The sequence below is a fragment of the Fundulus heteroclitus genome, unplaced genomic scaffold (assembly GCF_011125445.2).
Source record: "Fundulus heteroclitus isolate FHET01 unplaced genomic scaffold, MU-UCD_Fhet_4.1 scaffold_95, whole genome shotgun sequence".
Classification (NCBI taxonomy): Eukaryota; Metazoa; Chordata; class Actinopteri; order Cyprinodontiformes; family Fundulidae; genus Fundulus; species Fundulus heteroclitus.
In genome coordinates, this window is record NW_023397417.1 from 155,273 (window position 1) to 178,238 (window position 22,966).

At 36.2% G+C, this 22,966-nt stretch overlaps 1 protein-coding gene and 2 gene segments (V, D, J or C); all 3 read left to right on the forward strand.

Moving 5' to 3' along the window:
- Positions 1-1,024: 1,024 nt before the first annotated feature.
- LOC118562493 lies at positions 1,025-7,545 on the forward strand. The gene is made up of 5 exons (XM_036134940.1): positions 1,025-1,064; positions 1,154-1,527; positions 4,156-4,224; positions 7,019-7,148; positions 7,238-7,545. The coding sequence occupies exons 1-5, from the start codon at positions 1,025-1,027 to the stop codon at positions 7,543-7,545; spliced, it is 921 nt and encodes a 306-aa protein (XP_035990833.1).
- Positions 7,546-8,621: 1,076 nt separating this feature from the next.
- On the forward strand, positions 8,622-16,307 carry LOC118562494. The segment is given in 3 exon segments: positions 8,622-8,664; positions 8,764-9,093; positions 16,234-16,307. Coding segments are annotated over 3 exon segments (447 nt in total).
- Positions 16,308-20,063: 3,756 nt separating this feature from the next.
- Positions 20,064-20,588, forward strand: LOC118562495. The segment is given in 2 exon segments: positions 20,064-20,106; positions 20,206-20,588. Coding segments are annotated over 2 exon segments (426 nt in total).
- The last annotated feature ends 2,378 nt before the right edge of the window (positions 20,589-22,966 follow it).

The following is a 22,966-nucleotide window of genomic DNA, read 5'->3' on the forward strand; positions in this document are numbered from 1 at the left end:
ATATATATATATATATATATATATATATATATATATATATATATATATATATATATATTTGTTGTCAGCTCAGCCATTACCATTTGCCAGGTCCTCTGTCTTCAACCGTTTTTCTACTCTGCTCTGGTCTTCTTGTTGCCATGTTCCTGATTCCTGTTTCCCTGTCACTGTGTAAGCCTTGTTTCATTGTTGAATAAATTGCCACTATTCAACATGCAACTCCCAAGCTCTTGTCTGCGCTTCAATCCAATTCTGTCAAATATGACAACGTATGCAAGAACAAAATTGTTTTACTACAAACACAGAAAAGCACACCACTCGTTTAAACCTTTGTTTTTTACTATTGTTCCTGAGAGTTTCCCTGCAGGTAGGTCAGAAATCTGCATGAGACGATGGCATTGATATAAAGATATTGTTCCTTTGTAGATTCGGAACCAACATTTAATATAGACCACAGAAGATTTTTTTGTCGTAATACAATAAGACAAACATATAGTGTCTCAAAATGTACAAAGTATGTAGTTGAAGGCAGACAGAGAATCATTGTAACAGAAATATTTTGCTGACTTGCACAAAAATCTCTGAAAGCCAAATAACTTGTGGGTTTAATTTACTAGTTACCACTCAGGCTGTATGGAGATTTACTGACTTGTGTAACAAAATAAATGTTTATACATTTAACGGCAGCTGATTTTAGAAGTCCTAGACAATATAAAAAACTAACATTAGCTCCGATATGATTGTTGGACGTGTTTTTAATGTAATATTAAAATTGGTAAATATAAAAATCACAAAAGGAACACAAATAAGAAAACATTATTAATTAAAGACAGGTATTTTAAAAACAAGCATACTGTGCCTCCTTTTGGTCACTACTGTGTAAAAAAAACCCTTTCCATTATGTGTTTCTGATGTAGCTGGTTTGGTATTATGCAAATCAGAAGTGTCAGGTTTTATAGAGCTGATCTGATGCTGTCTGCTGCAGAACAAGAGAAACTCCCATCAGATCACTTTCAGCACCAACATGTTCTCTGTAGCTCTGCTGCTGCTGGCTGCTGGATCCTGTGAGTCTCAATGAGACAAAGATGTGTGTCATGACCGAACCGAATATTCCCTGCTGGTAATGATATAATTTTAATGTGTTTTTCTACAGGTGTGAAGTGTGAACAGCTGACACAGCCAGCCTCTGTGACTGTGCAGCCAGGTCAACGTCTGACCATCAGCTGTCAGGTCTCTTATTCTCTGAGCAGCTATTGGACACACTGGATCAGACAGCCTGCAGGGAAAGGACTGGAGTGGATTGGGGGGAAATATACTGGAGAGTCAGCGTACAAAGATTCACTGAAGAGCAAGTTCAGTATTGACTTAGACACTTCCAGTAAAACAGTGACTCTAAATGGACAGAATATGCAGCCTGAAGACTCTGCTGTGTATTACTGTGTCAGATACCACAGTGATACAAACCAGCAGCACAGCTGTACAAAAACCCCTCAGGGCCTTAACAGGATATATCAAGCCACAGGAGCTGTATGATCAAGTTTAAATTTAGGCACGTAGAAAAATTACACATTTTTTCATTCAAAATTAAATTAACACAACTCCAAATTTGTTTATGTTACATGTTTTCAAATTAAATTAGAGGTTTGTTAGAAACATTCATTTTGTATCAAGAAAATAATGTAAGTCAACATCAATTTTACATTAACAATAAAATTATATAAAAAAACAGTTTAACGAAATATATATTTTTAAACAATGTTAAAACAGGAGTGGAAACATAAAACATATTTTATATACAATCATTCTGATCTAAATGTGAAAATCCCAGTGTCTGTGAAATCATTCTTACATCATATTTTTGCTCCCTTCAGAAACTGCCCAACATCCTAATGTCAAATCTGTCAAATCTGAGAAGTTATTGAAATGTAATCATATTTCAATCATACTTAACTAATTAATTATTTTCTTGTGGCTCGCTTACCCAGTGAATACAAAATCCCTGCAGAACCCAATGAGCTGACCTGCTCAGTTCTTAAAGTGTTGGTCATTACTAAAACACTTGGATCAGGCAGGCAAACTACAAAAGGACTCGTTGCCATCAGTGGAGTCAGTTTCTGGTGTGGCTGTTTTGGTATTATGCAAATCAGGTGAGTTGGGTTTTAAAGTCTTGATATGTTGCTGACAGCTGTAGAAGAGAAACTCCCATCCAATCACGTTCAGCACCAACATGTTCTTTGTAACTCTGCTGCTGGATCTTGTGAGTCTCACTGAGAGAGAAATAATGTGATCATACCTATAGAATTTTTAATTTTACCATAATTATATATAATGTTTTTGTTTGGTTTTATTATTAGCTATAGGTGTGAAGTGCCGACAGTTTAACACAACCAGCCACTCAGACTGTACAGCCAGGTCAACATCTGACCATCAGCTGTCAGGTGTCATGATCTGTTCTGTTTGAACCTGAATTCAGCCACACACACAGCTTCGTGTTAAGAGTTTTATTGAAAGGGATGTGTTGTGGATGATGAAACCAGGGTCTCTACCGGGCTGAAGCAGATGAATGGTGATGTCAGGAGCTGGCAGACGAGAGGAAGCTGGAGGACCGAAGGTGAGCTTCAGGACGGAACCAGAGCAGAGTTTGGAGCGGGGTCCAAGCTGGCAGGACAAGAGTCTGACGACAGGAGAATGAAGGCAGAGAGTCATCCAGGGAAGAACGACGATGAACCAGAGATGAAGGGCTGGCTGACGAGTCCTTAAGTATTTGGATTGAGGCCGGGTTTATTGACTGCAGCAGGTGGAACTGATCGTAATCGGGGTGTATGGGAGGAGGAAGGTGCCAGAAAATGTCCAGGGTGCAGCAGGCAAAGCTGCACTCTGACATAAGGTCGCTTATTCTCTTAGCAGCTATGCAACAGCTTGGATTAGACAGCCTGCAGGAGAAAATGTTGGAGTGGACTGGTTCTGCACAAAGTGGATATATCGCAGACTACAATGATCTGCTAAAAACCAAGTTTAGCATTAGTTCAAATGATTCTAGTAAAACAGCGACTCAGAGACCACAATGACAAAAATGTTCAGATGCTGTGATGCATCTGAACATAAAACTGCCTTTAGTCATTCTTGTAGTACCACAAGCATAAAGCCCAACATGTTCTTGTGTTTCTGTCCTACTTAACGTTTTTATCCCACCTAGATGCCTTTCCACCTCACCTCTCTGGTTTTCTTTTCTCAGATAGTCCTAAAATTGTTGTGGGTTCACATGCAGTTCCTGTATCGTGAACAGGCTGGTGGGAAGGTGTCTTCTTTTGCAGCAGACAGCAAGAGATCAAGTCTTGAAAACCTAACTCTTCTGATTTACGTAAAACTGAAATTATCATGCTCTTCACACTTAATAAAAAAAAGTAGTTTTATGCAATATAAACCAGAATGAAGGAAAAGTGTGCTTGCTTTTAAAAATGTGGATTTTAAAACAATTTGTGTCGTCCTATTGGAAAGGGTGAAGAAATACTTTTAATCTTTAGGGGCAAGTTTGACACAATGTCTTTTCAGAGTATAATAGTGATACAACAAACAACTTTGATTACTTTTTAAACCAAAATTAGAATCTAGTGCAATTGTTTTTGCTGATGCAATCAGTGTCAAAGTTATACGCGGAAATAAAACCAACACTTAAAAATCGAAAATATGAGCACAAACCTAAATTCGGACAGCTCCAAAACAGACAAAAAGGTCATGTTGACTTTTGTAATTTCTTGTTTTTCATAATTCCTTTAAATGTGTGGTTCAACTTAAATACATATCGTTTGCCCACTTCTACAAAGAGCTTTGAAATTTGTTTGTTAATTAAAATATACAAATTTGGGTTGTTTATGTGACAAAGAATCCTGAATTAACAAAATGATTATAAACCTAGCTACTTCTGCTTCATATTTACATTATATCCAAAATGATCTCCTCTAATAGGACTGGTGCAGACAGTCATAATATTTGTTATTATTTGGCTTTAAATCTTTATGGCACTGAATAAAAGTAATGATAAATTACCGGACAATTTATGTTTAACCTAACCCATCACCGTACCCAAAAAAGTCTTACAAGATTATTGAGATCAAATGTCTACAGAAAATCAAGAGCAGTTCTGTATCTTTTAAGAGAAACTCCTATCAGATCACCTTCATCACCAACATGTTCTCAGTAGCCCTGCTGATGCTGCTGGATCCTGTGAGTCTCAATGGGACACAGAATTGTGTGTGTCGTGACTGAACTTAATATTCCCTGTTGGTAACAATTCAGTTTAATGTGTTTTTCTGCAGGTGTGAAGTGTGAACCAGCCGGGTCATCGTCTTACCATCAGCTGTCAGGTCTCTTATTTCATGAGCAGCTATGCAACACACTGGATCAGAAAGTCTGCAGGGAAAAGATTGGAGGGAAATATACTGGAGGTTCAAACTACAAAGACTCACTGAAGAACACTGAAGTTCAGTATTGACTTAGACACTTCCAGTAAAACAGTGACTCTGAATGGACAGAATCTATCGAAAGCTATCGAGGAAGCTAATAGTGATATGCTAAAGTCCCTTAAAAGATTTAAGGGACTTTATGATATGCTAGCCGACATTCGGCACTAATTTAAAAAGACTTTTAAGCTCTCTTTGGTTCTAATGAGCGAACCAGACAAAAATAGAACATTTAAATTCCATAGGTGTATAAAACCTTTGTGAAAATAAAGTTTATTATAACTATAAAAACACACTTAAACCTGATATGAGCACAGCATGGTTTCAAGAAAGCTAGTGGGAGGTAGTCTGTTAGCTTGGTCTAGTTTGGTCAAAACCTTGAAACATGTTAACAATACACCGTTTTTAAATTTCCCTGCCAAACACTGCCAAACATCAGTCTTTGTGTCTGTTTAGTTGACTTTGGGCATCCAGTTAGACGGACCAAATGAAGGCTGGTTGTCTGACCAGAAAGCAAGCGGTTCTAACTCCTTGTGAAACTCATCTTGGGATGAAGCTTCGAGGTTGGTTCTCCTGTTGTCTGCGTTCAGCGTGTGAAGGCGGGGTCGCAGCAGGGCCTTCCTAGCGTGGCTGTGTTCTTAGGTTCCCTACACAGCTTGAAGGGGCGATTTTCAAATCAGCTTTTCTCCTGCAAAAACTGAGGAAAGGTTACAAACAGGCTGTTTCCCTGGCGGTCGGCTGGTTAGGTTCCGATGTTGAACAGCAGGCTGTACTTAGCTGCAATTCTGGACTGCACCCATGTTTACTGGTCTCTCCAGTGTGGATGCTTTCACAGTCATCAGGCAAAGAGGGAAATCCAAGGGGAGTTAGTACATAGAAGTGCTGGCAGCCCTTGCTGTGATGGGCAGTCCCCTTCGTGACTGTAAAAGTTTCACATTTCAGTGCCTTTAAACTTACAGTCTGATTTTATCTTCCATGGCTGAGTGCACAACAATCTTTTGCTTTTTGACTGTTTTCACACCGGTACAAAATATTTGTAGTTTATTTTCAGGTAATAAGTCTGAACAGTGACACAACCAGCCTTTGTGACTATTCAGCCAGGTCAATGTTTGACCATCAGATGTCAGATCTCTTACTCTGTGGAGTGGAGCAGATTTGCAACAGTTTGGATCAGATAACCTATTGGGAAAGGACTGGAGTGGATTGGTAGAAAAGGTGGTTCTCAGACTGCAAAATACTACTTTGAATATTACTTGAAACACAAGTTAAGGTTTGACTTAGACATTTCCAGTAAAATAGTGACTCTGGATGCACACAAAGTGCTGCATGAACACTGTTGTGTATTACTGTACCAGAAAACCACAGTGACACAGACCAGCTACAGAGCTTTCAAATACCGTTCACAGGCTGTACACATGTATTGTTAACAAAACTACTAGATGAGGCATTCTGGGAACACGAGTAATTTCAGATCAGTCTTTGAAGGAAACTCTTGAAATTTTACAATCTTTCCTACAAATGTGCTGGATTGTTATTTATTTCCTGTCTGCAAAGCATCAGCCAACCTATAGGATGAGCACAAAATTAATTTGGGTTTGCTGGTGTTTTTCTAACAGAAGTTCTTTTGCTTATCCTTTAATCTCTAGGACTATACCAACAGCTTTTAAATAGCTACAAAAAACTGTGTGGTCGAGCAGAAACTTGCTACAAGACAGTCATCAAAATATTAGTGGACTGAATATATATTTGGAACTGCGATATTAAGTTTGACACAAAACAATTAGAAAGAAATGCGAAATAAATTCTAATTTTGGTTAAATAAATTTATGTAAGTGCTCATGTATAAATTATACTTTTGATTTCATTATTTCATTTCAGTTCACATAGAAATATAAAAAATGCACAAAAGTTCCATTTTGAACCAGTTTTTATGTTTAGAAGTTTAAATTAAATAATACAATTGATTCAAAGTTTATTCCTGATGTATTAATGAATTAATATTTTAAATTAAGAAACATTTTTCTGTCATATCAAGAATAATAAAAGAGAACATTAAGTTAAACGTAAATGTTCAAGTAATATCACAATCTTCAATTTAAATCACTACCAAAATACAAAAATCAAGCACACATTTCATACTAACATCTGCAATTTTCTGTCTTTAAGACTTCCATTTAACTTTTAGTTTAACATAAATAAAAATTGTTTACCCACTTCTACAAAAAGCATGGTAATTTGGTTATTATATGTAAAAAGTTTATTTTTTTGTGAAAAAAAAAACACTAATTACAAACTATCCATCCTCTGCTTCATATTCACATCATATTTAAAATTTTCTCTTCTGACAAAATTGCTACAGACAGTCACAATATTTGTAATTATTTGAATTTAAATCTTTGATTTTGAATGAAAGTAATGATAAATTACATGAAAGCCATTAACATTTCCAAAAATGATACAAAACACTTATTAAAACCAAATGCCTGCAGTTCTGCATCTTTTCCAGGGGGAGGAGTTGATGCAAAGTTTGCACTGCTTCCACCTTTACATGTCTGTGAGAGAGTTCAAGACCTGCAGTAAATCAGAGACAAAGACACGTCCAGACTGAGCAGAGACAAATGGCTTCTACAATGATCAGACCTCATCAGGTTGTGATCGCTTTCCTCATCCTGGCAGTTAACTGGACCGGTGAGAACAAATGATAATTTAATGGAACCTCTTAGTGAGTAAATACAGAATTATTACAGTTCAGAACCTAATGATCTGTCTGTCTGCAGGTACTGATGGTCAAACACTGACTGAGTCTGAATCAGTGGTTAAAAGGCCTGGAGAATCCCACAGACTGACCTGCACATATTCTGGGTTTAGTAGCATTCCTAGCATGAACTGGATCAGACAGCCAGCTGGAAAAAGACTGGAGTGGATTGCTTATATCAACAGTGGCAGTGGCACCGTCTACTCTGACTCAATGAAAAACCGGTTCACCATCACCAGAGAGAACAGCAGAAATCAGGTGTATCTGCAGATGAACAGCCTGACAGCTGAGGATTCTGCTGTTTATTATTGTGCTCGACAGCCACAGTGACACAGGAAGCAGAAACACTGTACAAAAACTCCTTAATGTATGAATAGTTGTAACAAGAAGACACCACAGGGGGAGCTCTAACACAATTTATCACAACAAACACAATTAGATGGACATGTCTCTGATGATCTGAAGGAATCTGGACAATTCACACTGGAGAAATAACTTTGAGATGTTTTTAAAACCAACATGTTTTGGTGCCTAATAAAGAAGAATTTAAAATCTATTATTTCAAAAACAGTTTTTTGCATCAGTATTTTAATGACTATATTTAATAAGGTTGCAGGAGAAAATAAGCACATCAAATTAGAGTGGTCTTTCGATCTCTCTTGAAGTTTTCTGTTTAAAATTACAGAATTTACTAACAAAGGTTTTTGAATGATAGAATTGATGTCAATAATTAACAGACTATCTGTTATACATACCCGAAATAAATGTGTTTTTATTTTTTATTTTTATCGGCATTTTGGTCAACCTTCGAGGGCCAGTGTCTTGTAATATTTAGATGCTTCAACACACCGTACTCAAATATGGTGTAGAGGGTGAACAGGAACGATTTCTGATGTTCATCTTCATAAAAACCTGCCAATCAGCAGATTTGCTTGATGCTCAGTGATTCAGCAGTGAGCAGCAAAATGTATTGTCTTTGTTATGACTAAGAAAACATAAACTTATATTTAGAACGTGTTGCTTCATAAATTTACACTGGAACCACTTTTAAATTGAAATGCAATGACAGTGAGGTGGCTCAGCTGCACAGAGAATGTTGTTTCAAGGACTCGAGACATGGTGAACAGATGGAATACTATATAATAAAGTATTTAAAGTATTTAATCATTGTCTCCTTTTTACATTATAAACATCTGTGCAGGATTGTGTAAACTGTTAAATCCGCCATGTGGTAAACTTTGATTTACCTGAATAAATACAATTAATGTAAGAATAGTGTAAAAGTCAAAAATACTGACAGGCAGCATCGTCATCATGCAAATGAAGTGTTCTGGTTTAAAGTCTTGGTCTGATGCTGTCAGCTGCAGAAGAAGAAAAACTCCCATCAGATCAACTTCAACACAAAAATGTTCTCTGTAGCTCTGCTGCTGCTGCTGGTTGCTGGATCCTGTGAGTCTCACTGACGCAGAAACTTTTACAGCATGAGCACAATGAACTGACTGATCACTGTTTATGTGGTAATTATAAACTTAATATTTTCCTCTGCAGGTGTGAAGTGTGAACAGCTGACACAGCCAGCCTCTGTGACTGTGCAGCCAGGTCAACGTCTGACCATCAGCTGTCAGGTCTCTTATAATCTGGGCAGCTACTGGACAGCTTGGATCAGACAGCCTGCAGGGAAAGGACTGGAGTGGATTGGTTACACATGCAAGGGATGCACCCCAATCTACAAAGATTCTTTAAAGAATAAGTTCACTTTTGCAGTGGATACTTCCAGCAACTCTGTGAGTCTGAATGGACAGAGTCTGCAGCCTGAAGACTCTGCTGTGTATTACTGTGCCAGACGAGACCACAGTGACAAAAACAAGCAGCACAGCTGTACAAAAACCCCTCAGAATACATGCAACCCAAAACCACCAGAAGAGGCACTTTTAAATCAGCTAATCGATTAAACTGAAACATAAAACACATGCTAAGTTTATCCCTGACATGTTGATATAACTAAAAGTAAAAATACAAAAATAAATGTTTAAACTTAAGAAACATTATACTGTAATGTTTCAGAAGCATACTGTAATACCTTCAAAAAAGATTACAAACCTAAATTCAAACTCTCAAAAAACAACAACGAACATCTCTTATCAACAAGTGTTAATTCCTGTTTTCCAGACTTCCATTTAACTTTTGGTTTACCAGATATGAGGAATATTTACCCACTTCTATAAAGAGATTGGCAATTGGTTTAATATTTAGATATAAAAAAAGTGTCTGAATTGTTTTTTTTTTTGACAAAAAATCATGAATTGAAAAAGGATTACAGACCAATCCATCTCTGTTTTAATATTCATGTTATATATACAATGTTCTCCTCTTACATGGTTGCTACAGATGTTATTATTTGTATTTAAATATTTATGGCTTTAAATGAAAGTGATGGCAAATTAACTAAAAATTTATGTTTAAATTAATCCATCAATATGTCCAAGAATAATCTCAAAATGATATTGAAAGCAAATGATGGCAGAAAATCAAGATGAGTTCCGTATCTTTTCCAGGGGGAGGAGTTGATGCAAAGTTTTCACTGCTTCCACCTTTACATGTCTGTGAGAGAGTTCAAGACCTGCAGTAAATCAGAGACAAAGACACGTCCAGACTGAGCAGAGACAAATGGCTTCTACAATGATCAGACTTCATCAGGTTGTGATCGCGTTCCTCATCCTGGCAGTTAACTGGACCGGTGAGAATAAAGGATCATTTAGAGGAACCTCTTAGTGAGTAAATACAGAATTATTACAGTTTAGAAGCTAATGATCTGTCTGTCTGCAGGTACTGATGGTCAAACACTGACTGAGTCAGAACCAGTGGTTAAAAGGCCTGGAGAATCCCACAGACTGACCTGCACATATTCTGGGTTTAGTAGCACTCCTAGCATGAACTGGATCAGACAGCCAGCTGGAAAAAGACTGGAGTGGATTGCTTATATCAACAGTGGCAGCAGCTACATCTACTACTCTGACTCAGTGAAAAACCGGTTCACCATCTCCAGAGAGAACAGCAGAAATCAGGTGTATCTGCAGATGAACAGCCTGACAGCTGAGGATTCTGCTGTTTATTATTGTGCTCGACAGCCACAGTGACACAGGAAGCAGAAACACTGTACAAAAACTCCTTGATGCATGAATAGTTGTAACAAGAAGACACCACAGGGGGAGCTCTAACACCACTCATCTTAGAACAAACACAATTAGCAAAACATTTCACTGACGATCTGATGGGGTCTTGCCAGTTTACACTAGAGAAATAACTTTGAGATTTATTTAATCTAAAAAAAAGAATTTGAATCTATTTTTTCATAAACATTTTTTAATAGCATTTTAATGACTAGATCAAATCAGGTTTCAAGTGAAAAAACATGCATCAGATTAAAGCAGGGGTCACCAACCTTTTTGAAACTGAGATTTACTTCATTGGTGCTGTGTCACATGAAGGGCTACCAGTACTGACCTTTGAACTAGAAGTTCACCTTAACGTTATTTAAAATAACATATTTTTCATGCTTTGTTATAGATATTGTCTTTTTTAAATCTATATAAATGCAAGCGTGAATAAACAGGAAGAGTGATGGGATAAAATAATAATACTAATACTACTACTACTACTACTACTACTACTACTACTACTACTACTACTAATAATAATAATAATAATAATAATAATAATAATAATACATTTTATTTAACAACAACTTTCTGGACACTTAAGGTCACTTTACAGAAAATAAAAATGAAAATACAAAAGGGGAAATTTGATGAAAATTGGGAGTTCTGGTGATGACACGAGCTGCTGAGTTCTGAAGAAGTTGGAGTTTATGGAGGGATTTATGAGGGAGGCCGAAAAGAAGAGAATTACAGTAATTAAGACTGGAGGTAATGAGGCTGTGGATAAGGACAGAGGTAGTGCGAGTGGTAAGGGAGGAACGGAGGCGGTTAATGTTGCAAAGATGGAAGTAAGCAGACTGGGTAATGTTATTTATGTGTGACAATAAGGATTTAGATGCAGCTTACTGTTGGGTTGTGCTGTTTTTTAGAACAGGCTTATGAGCACCACATGTGGTCCTCAGGGGCTACTTGGTGCCTTTATCTATAAAACCTAAAATGTTTTTTGTTTTAAAAAAAAGCACATCATTTGTTTACTAAGTTTTTTAAATGTCTATAGATAAATAATTTTTATAGCAAATACAGTACAACAGACCACTCGTTAAACCTTTTTTTATTGTTTCCAAGAGTTTCTCCACATGTGGGTAAATAATCTGCATAAAACAATGACACTGATATAAAGAGTCAAGCTCATGTTCCTTTGTCAATTAAGACACAATTGTTTAAAATATACACAACAGACAACTTTTTGTCTTAGTGCAAGAAGACAATAGAGAGAATATGTTTTCTCTTAAAATACAGAATATGTACTGTAGTTTACGACAGAGAGTCATTTTACAGTTTTTTTTAAAATCGCTATGACACAGTTTTCAATACATTTAACAGGTTTCCTAAACTCTTAACGCACCAACACACCTAAAATACACAATTGGTGAAACTGTTAATTTCATGTTCAAATTCACACATCGTAAACTAAACTCCAAAACTAATTTTCAAAATACAATAATACACTAACAAAACACTGCAAACATGTGTCAAAATTAAATAATTATTCAAAACACTAACACATGTTCTCTTCCAACAGGAACATTTAGTCAATCATAACACAATGACAAAAAAAACACTATCATCAGCTGAAATTACAGAAGCTGCATTATTTTAGATGTGTCAGGTGCATATATATATATATATATATATATATATATATATATATATATATATATATATATATATATATATATATATATATATATATATGTATGTATGTATTTTTGTACTTTTGTATTCTTTTTTTTATTATGTTTTTCTCGTTTTCTTTTTGATCCACTGTATATAATTGATGCACCCTTTCCTACTCCTGACTATTGACTGACTACTGAGCCGATGTGACAAGTGAATTTCTCCAATGTGAGATCAATAAAGACTATCTTATCTTATCTTAGCTCTTGTCCTTCTTTGAGCGCCACTGCGCATTCTTACTCCTAACCCTCTACCTTGCCCCACTCCTCTCCCTTGTCCTGGTACTTGTCTTCCTCGCCCTCGTGCAGGCATTTCTTTCTTTCTTTCTTTCTTTCTTTCTTTCTTTCTTTCTTTCTTTCTTTCTTTCTTTCTTTCTTTCTTTCTTTCTTTCTGCCTCACATTGTGTTGCTCCAAATTGTTCCTTTTTCAGCCATGACCAGCCCAAAGAGTCCTCTTTTATAGCATATGATCATGTGATTGAAAGAACATCAACACTTGAGTGTGCTTCCTATAGGGGAATTATCTGTGATTTCAACAACTGCATAACTTCAATCAGATGTTTCTCATTAGCAATGGAATAAAATACAGGGAATATATTTGTGTTTCAATTCAATATGAAGAGTTGTTCACCTTGACTTTAGCCTGTAAGGTTAGGTTTAGAACGTGGTGTTATCTGTTCTGACATACAGTGTTAAAGCATTGGTAAATTTGGGTGTAAAATTCTATTGTTTTGGTCTTGTTTGAGTCGGTGTGTAAAAGGAGTTTGAGCATTTTTAATTTGCGTTAATTGTATGCATTATGTGTTAAAGCAAGAAGAAATGTGTTAATCGTATAGCTTACACATGTGGATGTAGTGCTAACTGTGTTAGGAGTTAGCACTAATGTAAATAGATTTTTCTCTTAAATTTTTAATTCCGTTAAGGTAACACTGTACTACAAAATAATTGTTACCATTTTTTTTTATATAAATTAACTCATATGTTCGTTAGAAACATTCAGTTTGCATCAAGGAAATATGTAAGTCAAAAACTATTTTGCATTAAATATAATTTTATAGAAATATTTTTAAATACATGATTTTATTCAATATAAAAAATGACTGAACACATATAACATACATAAGATACAAGTATTCTGAGCTAAATGATAAAAGCCCAGTCTCTCTAAAATCATTATTGTAATAGTACAGCATTTTGTTGATGTCTGTCATCAGTGTAGTTAGTGGTATCCTTCTATTTTTTCTCTTTGCATCATCCTCCAACCATGACCCATCTTTCAATAATGTGAAATGTGACGTGCAGTTGGGCCTGGAAACAAAACAAAACAGGATGACAGCAAAGTACACTACATGTCAGAGTAGTAGATGTACATTAACCAGATCCTTGTCATGCAGCCATTGTTGATTTGATTTCTAACTCTAACTCACCTGATTAATGTGTAAAACAAAGCAAAATGAGACCACTTAAAGCCCTGTACAATCTTGTATTGGCACAAATAAAAAAATTATACATATGCTGTTAAAGAAATGGCTCACATTGTGGTTCATAAATTCCTGTGTAACAATATTTCTACCAACAAGAGGTTAAATGGAAAAAATCTTGTTTCCTCCTTCCACAAAAAAAGCCCACTTCGTACATTGAGTAAAATGTAAAAAGGTTTTAACAAATGTATTTCTGTTATGGCAGCAGTCCACTGCTCCTTAAGACATGGGTTAAATGCAGAAGACAAACTTCATTGAAATGTATGTTATTAATCAAAGATTTATACCAGTTGACTCCAGTTTCTTCTTCAGAAGGAGGAGATTGCAAATGATGATTACTCCACCTTGAGGGGATCTGGTATGTTCACACTGAAGGAATAACATTGAGAAATCATCAAGCCCAAAATCTTTGGGTGCCTTGTAAAACCAATCAGAACAATTTAAAATCTGTTCTTTTACAAACAGGTTTTTGCATCATTATTTTAATGAATAGAATGAATCAGTTATGTTTGGCTTTAGATAATCCTACATTTGAACCAGACACTGGGTTGGGTTTTAGAAATGTTCAATACAAAAAATAAACAAGCAAAATCCTGGTGCAGGCAGGTAATGTCAAGAAAGGAGCTGGAGGCAAGCCGTGCAGCTGGCAGGTAGCAAACAGCAGGGGGTGATGGGCAAAATAGGCTGGAGGCAGTGATCTGTGAGAAGGACAAGGGTCCCACACCGAGCAGGCAGGCAAAGGAGATCAGGCAGGTCCAAATGGCTAGGTGAGAATCGAGGTCTTAACGTTTTGTCCTTACAGTCAATGGCTTTTAAAACAAATTGTAAGATTAGAACCTTAAATCCGGTCCTGATTTAAGGTTGATTTCTAATTGCTGCACATCTTTAATTTTAACTTCAACTGTAGCTTTTATCGTTAATCTTTACTTCAAGTCTTTGCAAATGTGTGTTACAGACACTTAGAGTTAGACAACTTTATTTGTCATTTTGTATGTATAAAGTGAATACCGAACGGAATTTCGTTGCATATACTTTATGGAGTACAGTCAGATTTCAGGTGGAATATCTTCCAATATAAAGTGCACCAGTGATCAAAAAGTAAACTTGTAACAGTGCTGGAGATAAACAGTGTTGCAATCACAGATGCAAGAGAATGTTCAAATCATTTTTTTATGTGCAAAATAATGGTGCAAAAACATATGCAAAAATGCATTTACGTTGAGTAAAGGGAAAACTAAAAGTTCGGCAGCATTGGTAATGCCAATGTTTGGAATTGGTAGTGGTAATGTTTTAGATTGATCTCCTTTAACTTTTATGGGTCGCTTGTTATCCTTCTGTCTTGTCTATTGTCTGTATTGTTTGTGTGATTAGTTGATGGCTGCTACTACTACTACTACTACTATTACTTGCTGCAAACAAATTACCCTTCAGGGAACTAATAAAGTAAAGCCTAAAGTCTAAAGAGGTCTAAAAACTGCCCAAGTCATATCAACAATAAGGGAGTCGGTGAGGTGTACAGCAAGGGCAAAGCAAAACAGGCAAATCCAAATGACAAGAAACTTGGTCAAGAAGGCAGGCGATGCCAAACAGGGGCACTGAACGTCTACTGACACTGAGAGGCAGCTATATATGGACAGAGGTGGACTCAACGCAGGTAATTAGGAGTAAGAGGTGAAGCTGCTCACTGTATTAGCTGGGTAAAGTGGACAAGATCATAACGTGGCAAACAGAAGCCAGCCCAAAAACACAAATGATCCTGGATTGAAAACACAGAGCATATGCATAACAAAATCAGACAAAGGAAAATCCATGTATCAGATTAATGTGTTTTTATCCTTAAAACCTTGAAGGTCTATTAAATTACTGTTTTTTTTTTTTAAAAATACACAGAATTTGCTTACAAAGGGTTTTTGAATCATATAATCCACCCATCCATCCATTTTCTGACCTGCTTATTCCCTCATGGGGTAGCAGGGGTTGCTGAATCATATAATCAATGTCAGTAATTCATTGATATATACACAGTAACACACTTGTAACAATTCAAATGTAGTAAAACAGACCATTAAACCTTTTTTTAATCGTTCCTGAGAGTTTCCCTCCATGTGGGTCAAAAATCTGCGCAAGAAAAATATACTGATAAAAAGATTCAAACTCATGTTCCTTTGTAGATTGAGGACGCACTTCTTTAAAATACATACAACAGACACATCTTTGTCTTAATACAATAAGAAAAAAATACATTGACTCTAAATGTACAAAATATGTTGTGAAGGACAGAAAGACAGTCATTATTACAAAAAGCAGACTTGCACAAAAAATTCTGAAAGCCAGATCACTCGTGGGTTTCAGGGACCAGCTGGGGAGACCTGGAACCACTCGGGTTGTTTCGGTTTTTACTGACAGGTGTAATAAAATAAAAGTTTACACATATCATTGCAGATGGATTTAAAAATAAAAGTTTATTTCCAAATTAAATATATAAACTAACATTAGCTCAGATATGATTCTCTCATGTGATTCATGTAGGTAAAATCAAAATTGTTAATTACAAAAACAAAACAAACAAATAAAAAAAAAAAAATTATTGCAGGGAAATGTGACCAAAATCTAATGGTTTTGCCCATATGTGACCCATGTCAGGGGAAGACTGGGGAGAAAAAGTGGCCCGCGAGTTCCTAAAGGACTGGCCCACCGAGGTGATCATTGTAATTTAATGCAACAACATACATGTAGAGATATATAGCCAAAGGGTGAACTATAACAAAGCCACATTTTTTTGCCATCAACAAAGTAGCCTTTAAGCTTAACAAGTTCAACTTGAGAAAAAAAGAGTGGAAAAAAATCTAGTAAGCTCCTGCTTTTCTTAACCTACATTGTTTACTCTCTGTCATTGTTAACCTCTGCAGCATTAACTGACTATTTTCTGCTACTCCATCTATTATCTGATCACTGTCCAGCATCTTTAGCACATCTGGCTGAGCAGCCGTGAGCATGAAAGCCTCAAGGTGTTGCTGTTAAAGAGAGGCCCTAGGCCTGTCTATGATAGCAGCAACATAGACAGTTGTTTCAAGATAAACAGTTTTTGTAAATTATCTCCACTTCATATTTAGCATCCTGTGGTCCTTTTTTTTGTTTCCCTGATTGCACATCCCTCCATTACAGATGTCTCTAACCTCTCAGAGGCTGTACAAAGACTTAGCAAAATTATTTCATGAGAGTCTGAAGGGGGCAGAAGAGGATCAACTACCTACACAGACAAATAAAAATGAAACAACTTGTTAGTTCCTACAGTAATACTTTTAATCATTAAATTTAACATCATGAGATTTTTTTAAACTAACCACCCCCAGATAATAGCAAAAACAACAACAACAACAATAATAATAATTAATAATAATTAATAATAATTAATAATAATTAATAATAATTAATAATAATTAATAATAATAATAATAATAATAATAATAATAATGCATATGAGTTATAATTAACCCCGTTTTATAAATACAGTGCTTACTAAGGAATCTGCTGTATGTATTGATTTCCTAGGCATATTTTCATTAAAACTATTTTTTTCACAAATATCAAAGTGTTAACCTATACAGTTAAAAAAACACTGTGGAGTTATTAAAAATGGCATACTGAGATAGAATAAGAGCTGTCTGTTCAAGTTAAAAAGAAAAGAAAGAAAGATGGAAAAAAACTGTGTAGCATGTTGATAGAAAGAAATCTTCTAGAACAGCTAAAACGGTGCAAATAAATACATTGATTTACAAACATATTATTAAAAATTAAATATTCTAGATAGTGCTGTCAGTTAAACGCGTTATTAACGGCGTTAACGTAAACCCATTTTAAAGCCGACAATTTTTTTGTCGCCGTTAATCACGCGTCAAAACACACACACCGTTCCATAATGTTTTTTCCCCCGCTGCGCTCTCCGGACTGTGTTTCTTTTACCCTCGGCGCTTTCCGTAGTTTCAAGAGCGCTAGAAAACTGTAGCAAAACAGACCCGCGCAACAGTAAGCGCAAAGTTTCTTTTACCCTCGGACACATGCGACTTTGGGCTTCTTTTTTCTAAAAGCGCTTCTAAGTTTCATGAGTCACGGGTTGCGGTTTTTTTGGGCAGGTTTCTGAAAGTGAAATCGCTTATTTGGGCTCTAAAATAAGTGACGAAATATTATTATTTCGTTATTATGAGACCTGACGTCCCTCCTCCATAGGAGCCGACGGTAGTAAAGGCAGACAGAGCAACTCTGACCGTATTTTCTGCAGTTTACGGTGCAATAACCGGTGATAACTGCTGAAAGTAGATTACTTGGTGCAGATCACTATTTTATCAGACATTGGTTCTGAAGATGAGTTTTTAACATGCTGATAACATTGAAGAAACCCAACCCATAAACCGCACTTTAATGCTTATTAATTTGTTTTCTCTGTATTTGACAAACTAAGGCTGAATTACGTTGCCAAACGAAGGATCTGGAGTTACTAAACAGTTGCTAAACAGTCTCTTTCAGGGTATTAAGCTCCTGGCCCAGTTGCAAGCAAAGTGTAAGACTGGAACTACCTGGAAATTTAAAACCTTTATCCAGGCTTAAACTCTATGAATATGGATAGAAACAGCAAGCAAAAATATTCAAAGAAATTATTGTTGTTGGTGTGAAAGCTCAGAATTAGATGTGTGTGAGAGTGAGTGAGAGAGAGAGAGAGAGAGAGAGAGAGAAGAAATGAACAAAACTTATGACTTTATTGAAATGTACAATTTGTATTAATTTATATGTTTATGCATAATACCATGTCTATCTTTGTTTAAGAGGCAAAGAAAACGTATCGGCATGAAAACAGGTATTTATTTACACATTTGTTTACACACTGTGTAAACATCAGGGCTACATGATTAGTCATTTAGCCATTATAGTCCAGAGTTTAACATTTGGCACCAGGATGTTTTCATTCCAATTCTGAAAAGTGCTTGAAAAATAACAAAATAAAAATATTTTTTGTACAAGCATGTATTTTATTAGTGTCATTTATTGCAAAATTGCATATTAAAATGCCCAAACAGGCTATTACATTTTCAGAAATAAAAGAATAAAACATGCGATTAATTTGCGATTAATCTCGAGTTAACTATCGACATTATGTGATTAGTCGTGATTAAAATTTTTAATCGTTTGACAGCACTAATTCTAGACCATGTTGTGGTGCTTTTTTGTCCAAAAATTATCAAATGTATTGATTCCTGTGATGCATTGCACTGTTCTTGGGATTGGCCCCTACTCTCTTCTGTAGCGGTCAACTGGAGCTTCTGACTGCAAAAACTCGGGGGGCTCACAATCCACCCTGACATCCCCTCAAAGCTGCCATCTTTCTCATCAGACATCAGGTCATCGATGATGCCTTCCCAGAATGCCACTTCCTCACTTCCAGCAGCTGAACTCAAATAGAACAGACCCTCAATATACATGTTTTCATCTTCTTTTTTAATTTAAGTTTGTCAAAGAATACATAACACAATCATAGAAATGATAGGAGTGGATCGTTTCAGCAGGCTGTAGATTGAGCCCAGAATACAAAGCTTCACAAATTTAATTTCACTATTACTTCTTCTAGCAGCTCAGTGACTGAGCTGTGGACTCTGCTATGTATTATTGTGTCAGAGAGCCAGAGTGACACAAACAAGCAGCAGAGCTGTACACAAACCTCTTGGAGCAGTGGTCCAATCCTCAAGGGCCGGTGTCCTGTAATGTTTAGATGCTTCAACACACCTAATTCAGATATAGGGGGGTCTATAAGCTCAACAGGAATGGTGCCAGTCACTGTGTATCATTATAAAAACTTGCCAACAAGTAGATTAGCTTAATGCTCATTCAGTCAGCAGTGAGCAGCAATGTGTTTAGAACGTTTTGTTTTATAAACAATATAAATGTTCAGTGCTGTTGTAAATGTACACGGGAACCACTTTTAAAATTTAAATGTAACAACAGTGAGGTGGCTCAGCTGCACAGAGAATGTTGTATCAATGCCTCAAGATATGGAGCACAGGTATAATATTCTCTGTGAAGGATTGAAGAGAGTTCATGTTGCATTAAAACAAAAAATTGTTTAAAGTATTTAATCATTGTCTCCTTTATACAGTATATACATTTCTGCAGGATTGTATAAACTGTTAAATCTTACATGTGATGAAGTGTAATTTACCTGAATAAATATAATTACTATATGAATGGCGTAGAAAACAAAACAGACAAAAAAAAAAAACAATTCAAAAGATGAACAAAATATAGTTTAACATGAATATTGTACATTAAAAAAATACTGTTTCTGTATGCTGGATGAAAAACTCAAAAATTCTGACAGGCAGGATCGTCATCATGCAAATGAAGTGTTCTGGTTTAAAGTCTTGGTCTGATGCTGTCAGCTGCAGAAGAAGAAAAACTCCCATCAGATCACCTTCAGCACCAACATGTTCTCTGTAGCTCTGCTGCTGCTGCTGGTTGCTGGATCCTGTGAGTCTCACTGAGGCAGAAACTTTTACAGCATGATCACAATAAACTGACTGATCACTGTTTATGTGGTAATTATAAACTTAACATTTTCCTCTGCAGGTGTGAAGTGTGAACAGCTGACACAGCCAGCCTCTGTGACTGTGCAGCCAGGTCAACGTCTGACCATCAGCTGTCAGGTCTCTTATTCTCTGGGCTATGCAACACACTGGATCAGACAGCCTGCAGGGAAAGGACTGGAGTGGATTGGGATGAAGCATGGTGATGGAGAATCATACTACAAAGACTCTTTGAAGAACAAATTCAGTATAGATGTAGACACTTCCAGTAAAACAGTGACTCTGAATGGACAGAGTCTGCAGCCTGAAGACTCTGCTGTGTATTACTGTGCCAGACGAGACCACAGTGACACAAACCAGCAGCAGAGCTGTACAAAAACCCCTCAGAACACATGCAACAAAAAATCACCAGAGGAGGTGCTTTAAAACCATGTTTTATGTTTAGCTATTTTAAACTAAAAATAAAAGGGATGCAAAGTTTATCCCTGGTATGTTACTATACAACTGAAATTACAAAGTCAAAATTAATTGTTTCAACTTAAGACAAATAATGCTGTCATGTAAGAGAGCATTAAAACAAACCATTCAAATAAGATTATAGGCTTAAATTCAAACTGCTCCCAAAATACAACTAACAAACAAATATCTCATATTAACATTTGTTGTTTCCTGTTTTCCAGACTTCTATTTAACTTTTGGTGTAACAGATATGAATACTATTTACCCATTTCTACAAAGAGCGTGGAAACTGGTTTATTATTTAGATCTAAAAAAGTTTCTGAGTTTTTTTGTGACCAAATAATCATGAATTAAAAAAGGATTAAAATCCTTTCCACATCTGCTTCATATTCACATTGTATGTAAAATTATCTCTTCTGACACACTTACTGCAGATGCTCATTACATTTTTTGTTATTTGACTTTACAATTTTATGACTTTAAATGAAAGTAATAAAAAATTACATGTAAATTAGTGTTAAAGTTAAACCATCAACAAATCCAAGAAGAATTTAAAAAAGTTATTGAAACTGAATGTCTACAGATAAATCAAGATGAATTCTACATTCTTTCCAGGGGGAGGAGTTGATGCAAAGTTTGCGCTGCTTCCATCTTTACATGTCTGTGAGAGAGTTCAAGACCTGCAGTAAATCAGAGACAAAGACACGTCCAGACTGAGCAGAGACAAATGGCTTCTACAATGATCAGACCTCATCAGGTTGTGATTGCTTTCCTCATCCTGGCAGTTAACTGGACTGGTGAGAGCAAATGGTCATTTAAAGGATTCTCTTAGTGAGTAAATACATAATTATTACAGTTCAGAACCTAATGATCTGTCTGTCTGCAGGTACTGATGGTCAAACACTGACTGAGTCACAATCAGTGGTTAAAAGGCCTGGAGAATCCCACAGCCTGACCTGCACATATTCTGGGTTTAGTAGCACTCCTAGCATGAACTGGATCAGACAGGCAGCTGGAAAAGGACTGGAGTGGATTGCTTTTATCAGCAGTGGCAACACCATCTACTACTCTGACTCAATGAAAAACCGGTTCACCATATTCAATTCAATTCAATTCAATTCAATTCAATTCAATTCAATTCAATTCAATTCAATTCAATTCATTTCAATTCAATTCAATTCAATTTTATTTATATAGCACCAATTCATGAAACATGTCATCTCAAGGCACTTTACAAAGTCAAAATCAATCATATTATACAGATTGATAAAAAATTTCCTATATAAGGGAACCAGTTGATTGCTTCAAAGTCCCGACAAGCAGCATTCACTCCTGGAGAAGCGTAGAGCTACAGGGATAGGTGTCTGCATTGTCCATGGCTTTGCAGCAATCCGTCATACTGAGCAAGCATGAAGCGACAGTGGAAAGAAAAACTCCCCATATCCAGAGAGAACAGCAGAAGTCAGGTGTATCTGCAGATGAACAGCCTGACAGATGAACAGCCAGACACTTTACAAAAACTCCTTGATGCATCAATAGTTTTAACAAGAAGACACCACAGGGGGAGCTCTAACACCACATATCTTTGTCAGAACAAACACAATAGCCTGACATGTCTATGATGACCTGAGGGGATCTGCATGGTTCACTCTGGAGAAATAATTTAATATATTTAAGGCCAACATCTTTTGGTGCCCTATAAAACAATTCACAATAATTATAAAATCTACTCTTTCATAAACAGGATTTTGTACAAGTATGTATGATTTTAATGATTAGATGCAATTAAGTTTCAGGAGAAAATACATGCAACAGATTAAACTCTTCACATCTATACAAATTTAAAGGTCTATTAATGTTTTCTTCTTATAAATACACAGAATGTGCTTACAAAGTGTTTTGAATTGCAGAATTCATAGTAAACGTTTATAAAGATCCCCATGGGTTGGTTTATTTCTTGTGCCTCCCTGGAGTTCCTGCTGTATGTCAATGTTTTGCACCTTTTGTTCCTCATTAGATCTTTGCTTCTGCCTTAATGTTCAGTATTTTTAGTACATTTTTGTATCCGTTAGATTCAGTTTCTCTTAAAGTTACCTCCTTATTTAAGTTGTTCTTTTAGATCTTTATTTTCTACCTGCTCCTTTGTTTAGTCAAGTTTTTTTCCCCTCTTATCTGGCCATTCTCATATTCCTCTGTGAGATTCAGTTTTTCCTGCCAGCTCACTGCATTTTCCCCCTCTGCCTAATTGAATCTTACTCATCTCACCTGTGTAATTGGTTCCACCTGATACACCTCCCGTCTCCCCTCCTATATACCGCTCAACAAATTAAAGGGAACACTAAAAT